The sequence below is a fragment of the Nicotiana tomentosiformis genome, chromosome 4 (assembly GCF_000390325.3).
Source record: "Nicotiana tomentosiformis chromosome 4, ASM39032v3, whole genome shotgun sequence".
Classification (NCBI taxonomy): domain Eukaryota; kingdom Viridiplantae; phylum Streptophyta; class Magnoliopsida; order Solanales; family Solanaceae; genus Nicotiana; species Nicotiana tomentosiformis.
Window position 1 is genome coordinate 132,669,357 of NC_090815.1, and position 8,636 is coordinate 132,677,992.

Consider the following 8,636-nt stretch of genomic DNA (forward strand, 5'->3'; position numbering starts at 1 on the left):
ACAATGATCTCACAGGCAAGAGAAAGGAAATGCATTGGTTCGATGAATGATTTAATTTGTATATATTGATAGAATGATAGTACAAGAAGATTTTACACTACCAGTAAACTTTAATCAGTTAAAACATTTTATTTACTTCATTCCTTAGATTACCAAATTAAAATTACTACACTTTATACTACTCACCTATTGTTATAAGTCATCAAGGTATCATAGCTCACAGAAGTTAAATTCATAATAATTTTGTAAACAAAGGTGTAATTCCCACAAAACGCAACAGAAAAAAAAAATTAAGTTGAAGTCACCTTTACACGTCATTATAACATGAATAGTACCAACATGACTTAGAGAGCTGCATCTTCAACAAATTATATTAACACAACAAATAATTGGTATACAATTTTCCACAAAGAGCGAGAAACAAATCCGATATCGGGATCACCATTCCTAGGAGTAATAGAAGCATCACAGAAACTAGATGTCCCGTTGGGATCATCATTACTAGTTGTAGTAGAGTATATTAGCAACATCCCAAAGCTAGCCAAATAATTACAAATATCTTCCAATAGGTTTTTAACACAAAATGATCCTTAGCTTATCTGCTAAGGAAGTTGCCTTAGTACTGCAAGGTGGATTTGCAAAATGGTTGGTTCCAATCCAGCTTGGCTACCTTGATCCTTCCTTCGCCAAAATATGTGCCACTTTGTTTCCTGCCCTATGTTGGTACTGGATTATCCAACTGTGCAATAACAACCTGCAATCATATATGATATAACAATAAATAGGAGAAACGTTTTCTAATAGTGATAAAGCCTGAGTGGAGTCTGTTTCTATCTCCAATGGGAACAGCTTGTGGTGCAGTGCAAGCAGCAAACCAAACTTGATAGCAAGTAGTTCTTCACGAGTGTGATTCAGAACATTCAAACCATAAGAGAATCCCCCCATCAGTGTTTAACTTAACAGAAATGGTATTAATATTCCTGGGATTCGTTAACTTAACCATTGTATTCCCTTTATTTGAAATATAAAGTTAGTTATAAAGTGGAAGTGCATCGTCCACAGCAAACAAATGCCAACGATTACCATTTCCAGTCATATGTACTCCACAAATAATCACGAAATCCTAATCCAAAACTCAACTTTGTATTTTTTGCAAGCATTAACACCATAATTTTTATTGTGATGCAAATTTGGGATTTTCACTTAAGTAGTCTATGACACCAAGAGCATAAGGGGGAAATGAGAATCAAAGATCTTTTGGTTATCCTTTTTTTTTTTGGAGAGGAAAGATCTTTTGGTTATAATATTTTAATCATTTGTATTTCTATCCAGACAAAGATCAAACATGAAATAAATCACGGAGAAATATCGGACTCTCCTGTCAAATCACATGCAGTGTTATGAGTACAAGTAATATGAAAAAAGACTTTAGAATCGTAAAGAAACATGACTTTCGTTTATAATTATGGGTAGTCATTTTCCACCCTTTTTAGGTGGAAAATATTTTAATTGTTCAAAGCATGCTCCCCAATTTCAAGGTAATACTGGAAAATGATTTCCTACGTGATACCATACACGCCCATGGTAAAGCATATTCTGTTTGGGCTTCTCCCAAAATCCATCCTATCATTAGTGTTTGCAAATAGTTGTCCCAGTAGAAAGCATAATCATCTCAAAATACCAAAACCTACAAAGGTTGAGTAACTAAAAGACCTATTGCATGATCATTCAAGAGCTATGCTGCAGACGAAGATTAAAACTCACATTGCTTAGGAGGCTGGACACTTTGAATTTTTATCCCTGAGCAGAAGTGGTAGTAGACAGGTGTTGTTATACTTATTCTTGCTTGTGTTTGGTAGTTTGTGTGATTGTTTCGAAACAGGGTATGAGAATAAGCAGAATGCTTAAGGTTGGGGCTGCATGTCCATAGATAGTTGTTTTTCTGTTTCTTTTGAGCTGTAACACTTTCACCTTGGTAATAGAAGTTTTTATTTACACCAAAAAAAGACCTATTGCCATTGGAACTCAAAAAACAAACAAAAAGATTCATTAAGTAATGACCTATTACACGCCTAACACACCCCCACACGCAGAAGTAAAAAAAAAGGCAGCAAATTGTAAACCTCATTAGGTGATTACCTCTTCTTTAGGCCGGCAACAAAGGATAACTATATTATGATTGAATACATGTTCGGCAGCACCGATTTGGAAAGTTTCGATAGGAGTAGCAAGAGTGAGATTTAAGACTTTCACAGTCATGAAATAACGGTGGTATGCCGTCTGAACATCTCAATCTTCAAGACCTTGTACTTGTAAACCTGAAAAGAGAGTCATTATCACTAAAGGAAGGATAGTCAGGGACTAATCACAGAAAGCAAATTAAGGTGCATACATACATTGCACTCTTTTTCATTATATTCGCGGATAGCATGGTTAGCCAGTTCCATCAGTGACTCGAACTGGTAACTGAAATCCAGATATGGAGTTACTCGAGAAGCAGGAGACCAACCAGGGTGGACATCAATGTCAAAAGACTGTCAAACAAGCCAACAGTGAAGAAAACTATCCAAAGCGGAAGAAAGGAGAGGGATCATAATATAATGAAAAATAAAAAAGGAGAATTCAAAGGAAGCAAACCTCGGATAAATGAAACTGACGGATGTATGAGGCCCAAAATGGGACGAACTCTTTGCGATCCTGTAAAACATCAGCGCCAGCCGGCAAAAGAGTAAGATCTAAGTTTCCAAAAAGATTGCGTGACGGACAAGAACCGGCCAAATATCGTCCTCCTCCTCCTCTGGGAATCAACTCCTTTACGCCTCCATCCGGAATAATTGGCCATTTTATACCCGACATCACACAAACCTTTTTTCTGGCCTCTTCTCGGGTTTCCCTCCTCCTCCTCCTGCTTCTCCTCCTCCCACACAAGATTCTCTTTGCAACTTTTCAAAACCCTCAGGAACTTGATTTTGCCTCTTCACGTCTGAAAACGGTTCCCGTCCTGCTATCTCTAAAGGTTCTCTTTGCCTCTTCTTCGAGGATGGCGGTGTCAATTCGGCCATTTCTCAGTTGATGATTGAAGCGATGGGTAACCCTAACAACCCCCCTCCTTGTTGTTTTGGGATGGAACCGTCTAGCAAGAAAGGGAAAATATATGCTTACAAGGTTTATTTAAAAAAAAGATATATAATATAATGCTTTTAGCAATATTTTATTACCAAAATTACCTACGTTACCATAAAGCATCTTACGGTTACTAATCTATTGTTACAAAATATAAGATTATGTGGATATCCATAGCTCTTGAAAGGATAGTAGGAAGTATTCTTTTTCATTATGTCCGTAACTTTGACTACTTCAGTACTTATATAATTTACATACCTCCATAATCTCCTCATGATTATGATCTCAAATACTTAATGCTAAAGACGGATCTAGAATTTAAACTTTATGAGTTCAGATTCAAAATTCTACTACATTATATCTAATTTAATGAATTTAAAATATATTATTTGTACATATTTAAGAGCGGAAGTTATGGGTTCAAATGAACCCATATCTTCTATAATAAATATGCCCCCGCTTAATACCATGTTTATGTCATTCTTAGTAAATAGTGACAAACATTAAAGACCACCTATTATTCAGAGCATGCATATTTAGAATCTGTGGATTCAGGAACAATGAATCTCACTCCCTAATGAAATTAAATTCACGAAGGTAAACCATACAAAATGATAGATCAAAGTCACTATTTGTTCATGACTTGATTTTTGAAATATCTTCTGCTAGGAGGTAGCTACTACAACTGCATGACTAAGTTACGATAGATAACACCAGATAAATCGATGATGCAAGTCCTTCATACATCTTTGTCCAAATTATAAGCTTTGATAGTTACTTGGTCTTAATAAGCGTCTTTACTTGCTGGTTGAGCAGAGTAAGAATGTCGTAACTTCAGGAAGTCTATGAATATGCGGTATGACAAGAACACCAGAAGCCTCTTGTAAAAGTAAGTAACTTCTTCATCAACCTTTTAATTTAAAGTATATTACCTTAAGAAATACTGACAAAAAAGAAATGCACCAATCATCCATCAGTAAAAGGGCATCTTAGAAATATAATATACCCCCTTGAATAAAATAGATTTTTGTGACTGCCAAGATATTGAGCATGCACAATTCATAACAAATCAAGGTTATGATTGGAATAATTTGCTTAAATCAAGCAAAATAATTAAATAATAGTTTGTATAAAAAATAAAAGACACATATAGCATAAAGTAACTCTTTCCACTAGCATATTGTTACCAATTGAAGCATGTGTATGACTACAACCTAAAAAAAATAAAATAAATAAACTAAACGCAAAATAAGCACAACCAACACTATTGTTTCAAGGAAGTACTTAGAGTGATTTAGGTCGTACCATCTTACTAATAAACATAAATATATAGAAAATATTACGCTGAGAGATTGAACGAAAAGAGGTACCAATATAATTAGTCAATAGCCATTACCATTTGAACTGATAGAACTCGAAAGCAATCATCACAGAAGCATGTTTATAAGGCATACTTCATATATATTAAAAGATTGCATATATGCGAGTGTATTTATATAAATATACGTGAAATATATAATCCTTTTGCATTTCATGTACTGAAGTAAAAGTAGAACAGTTATGAACTAACCAAATGGTCAAGTGATTTAGTCCCTACCAAGTATGCTAATATGGTATATCAATCCACCACTTATACTTTCACACAAACATTTAAATGAAATACAAACTTAAAGTAAATTCCAAGTAAATTATATCAACCTTTAGGTGAAGCGCAACAAGAAAGAACAGAAAAAGGTAGCATATGCTGATTTAATATGTAGCTACTTGAAAATCTTATTTCACGACATCAATAGATAATAACACCAACATTGATGTACCTAGAATGAACCTGCATTCTAGTCATAAGTTAAAATAATAGCAAAACAAGAACAACCAGATTCCAGAACCAATAGTTTATGAGCTATAACAAGATAAACATTTGGGCACAATTTGTTACTTTATGTACTGTAACCAGTAACACCAAATCTCTAATGTAATACGAAGAGTACTTTTTAGGCGTTCCACTTTCATGTTGCCTGGCAAAACCTTCAGGTTTCATTGGAATTTAAAAAATTAGTACGTTAAAGATGATCTCGAGCATAGAAACGTTCAAAAAGAATGCTTGACTTCTTCTGAACGCTTGACTTCAAGAGCATATATTTCAAGAGATACATGTCTGAGAAAGAATATGGTACTTGATTTATTAGTTACTCTACATAAATGAACAAGTGATAAAAGAAAAAATAACCAAATAGATAGCTAAGAATTACAAATCAAGCACCATAAGTCATACTGTGGAATTTGGTATATGACATCTAATGGTGTGGGAGGCTTATTATGGAAGCTTCAAAAACTAACTTGTAAAATATCCATGTATGATTTAAATAAAAATTATGGGTGGTAATATGGCGAGCTTTATGTTCAAATGAAAACTTGTAACGATCTGGCCGGTCGTTTTGAGAGTAATAGCCCTGATCCCCTATTAACTACTTTTTCCAAATCTTTTTCTGCTATTGTGACTTGCCGGGATGATTGGTTTTCAGTTTCAGAGTGTTTTGGGACACTTAGTCCCTAAATGAGAGCTTGAGCCTTGGGATTTGGACCGTAGTCGAAACTATATGAAGACGACTCCGGAATGGAATTCCGTCGGTCCCATTAACTCTGTTAGGTGATTTTGGGTTTAGGAGCTGTCACACCTCCTTTTTCCCGATGGGATAGGGGAGTTTTTTCAATTAAAGTGACATTAATCGAAATGAGATTATTTATTTATTTCAGAGTCGCCACTTGGAATAATTTATGGTGTCCCAAGTCACCGGTTTACTCTAAATCCCAAATCAAGGAAATTGACTCTTATTTATGGTCTGCGAACACAGAAGACCGAGTAAGGAATTCTGTTAACCTGAGAGAAGGTGTGAGGCACTCCCGGATTCCGTGGTTTTAGCACGGTCGCTCAACTATTATTAATTGGCCTAATTATCTGATTTATTACATGTTTGAACCTATTGTGCATTTTATTCCTTTTAACCATTTTTTAATATTTATGGATATTATTTAAATAAGTCGCGATGTCGCGCACTTATTATTTTTGTACACATTGTGAATCGCGTTACGTGAAACGCACCCGCGATTTACAACATGTTAATTTTTATTATTATTTGAAGTGGTAAGGTCGAGTCACGTGAAACGCACACTCAAATTGGTTTACGTATCGTGACTATGCCACGAAAACTGTACCCATAGCCTCGATGATCTATTATTGATCGCGCCTAAAGCAAGCTACGATGTTTAAGAGTCGATAATTCTTCTAAGGTTTGAGATTCTTGCAAATGCATAAGTTATGAAAATTAGTTGTCGTAAATAAAGAACTGATCATTACGAACAGTCATAGAATTGGCATATTTAATTCAATCAATTGCTTGCACTTGTTCGCATACACTGATTAATTACTACGTTAGAGCCTACATGTTCGTGTATTAGTTTTCAACCAAAAGGGTAATGAAATGGAAACAAAAGAATACAAAACTAATTCAGAATTAAGATTACACATCCAGGCTATTCTATGATTACTTATGAAAATACGATCAATTTACGCCACTTCAACTAAAAGCTAAATCTCAGTTAATGTTCTTTCGCTCCCATTCTCCATATCCATCAATGAGGTACTGATTTTATCTATGTTCGGTTTCCCTTTTCCTTTCAAGCATAGAATGCTAAACAGAGGCTGGAATCAAACCAAACAAACTGCTTATACTTCATAACACCAGACCCAATCTATAGATATGTATTCATCGTGTTCATAAGCATTTTATTGTGTTAAAACTAAATTCAAAATCACTGAATCCAAACAATAATAGCAGATGCATCAGGGATCAACCGTGATTTCAGACATTGAGTAGATAGCAATTTACTTCGTGCTAAGAACTAATCGAAGTGCATAAATCTAACTAGTAACAGCAGATAAAGATAACAATCTCACGCTAGAATAGTTCTGGAGAAAACTCAAATCTCAGTACATTAGAAGAAACCATATGAGGCAGTAGAAGATTACCTCGAAAATAGCACAGGAGAGGAAATTGAAACCAAATAAAGGTCGAAAAATCGAAAATGAGCTCAACTATAATGCTACAGCAGAAACAGCTTTTTCCAACAGGCAAGATATCCAGCTTAAGAATCCAGAAATGACATAGAAGAATCCTTTGGAATCAACATTTTTTTTTAATTGTATTTGATTGAAATTTTACTGTTTTTGCTTTCTGGTACTTTTCTCTTAATTTTCTGAAACTCAACTTTCAAATCTAGCCAGGTATTCTCTATATATTCTCAAGGACTTCCAGCTGATATTGGATGAGTGAGGAGAAAAGAGTGAAGAGGGACGGGTGGCGGCAAAAATGGACATCAATGTAACTTGACTCAAACACGAACCATCGACTGGACAGAAAACCGCAAATGGATACCTCGAACCAAAGCTCTTTTAACAAAGCTTCACAGCAGAGACAAACACCGGACAAAGCTTCAAAGCCAAAACTCCAATAGACTGAAATCTATGCCATTGAAACTCGAACAAAATCTGGAATGAAAATTTCGACCGAGACCAACAAACCAAAACTCGCCGGCAACTCGAATTCCGCCAAAGACCTCGGCAGCACCTCTTCGAATTCCGCCAAAGCTTTGCAAGAAATGGAGCTTAAGGATGAGAGGTTGTGTGCTTTTGGATACTGATCGACAAAGTATTTTCGGGTATCCTAAGGTTTGATTTTTTTGTTGATTTTGGTTTCCTGACCTTTAAGAAGAAGCAAAAGAATTCAAAACTCCTCTATTTTGTGACTGTAGTAGGTGTGTTTTGCTTGTTTCAGCTGGATTTCAGTGGTGTTGACTGCTGGATTTAATGGAGGGTTTTAAGGGTCATCGAGGAAGAAGAAGATCGCTGCGCAGCTTTTTTTAGGGGGCTCTCGGGTTCTTCCCAAAAATTTGGGGGGGGGGGGGGATCGTCCGTCTCTTCTCTTCTCCTCTTTTTTTAAGGTTTGGGAAAATGGGGGTTTTAAAGAGAAGGGGGATACGGTCGGGCCAGGTGGGTCATGAAAATTGGGCTTCTAAAGGGATGGGCTTGCTAAACCAATTTGTGTGGCTAAACTATTATATATATTTTACTCACTAATTGACTAATGACCTAATTAATTAACTAGCCTAAAAATGCATGTAGAGTTACTAATGTATTTTTTTTGGTATTTTAGTGTTTTACAAAGGCAATTGATTATGCATTTAAAATCTAAAAAATGTAAAAATTAAAAATATTTTTGTATTTTCTTTAGGATTTAAAATGCAACTTAAAAATGCATCAAATATGAATACGTACAAAGCAAACTAAGTAAAAATATAGAAAAATAATTTAAAGCTATTTTTTTTTGGATTTTTTAGGAGTAATTTTATATTAGGGCAAAAATTAGGTGCTCACAGCTGCCCCTCTTTGCTCGAGAACATGAAGAGTTTTCGGACAAAGATAAAGTGAGCAATTATGAGCAATTTTTGCCCGTTTG

General features: G+C 35.2%; 1 protein-coding gene across 1 annotated transcript; it reads right to left on the bottom strand.

Moving 5' to 3' along the window:
* Positions 1-356: 356 nt before the first annotated feature.
* On the bottom strand, positions 357-8,072 carry LOC104096755 (uncharacterized). The gene is made up of 5 exons (XM_070200273.1): positions 7,151-8,072; positions 2,638-3,133; positions 2,397-2,534; positions 2,140-2,318; positions 357-754 (listed from the first exon to the last, which is right to left on the bottom strand). Exons 2-4 carry the CDS (start codon positions 2,854-2,856, stop codon positions 2,256-2,258), a joined length of 420 nt encoding a protein of 139 aa, XP_070056374.1. The 5' UTR covers positions 2,857-3,133; positions 7,151-8,072; the 3' UTR covers positions 357-754; positions 2,140-2,255.
* Positions 8,073-8,636: the final 564 nt, after the last annotated feature.

Bases quoted from the DNA above. Each gene is read 5' to 3' on its own strand.
- LOC104096755 (XM_070200273.1), bottom strand. From the start codon at position 2,856: ATGTCGGGTATAAAATGGCCAATTATTCCGGATGGAGGCGTAAAGGAG. The intron at 2,535-2,637 runs GTTTGCTTCCTT...CTTGTTTGACAG, and splicing joins GTCAGTTTCATTTATCCGAG to TCTTTTGACATTGATGTCCA. The intron at 2,319-2,396 runs GTATGTATGCAC...CTCTCTTTTCAG, and splicing joins ATAATGAAAAAGAGTGCAAT to GTTTACAAGTACAAGGTCTT.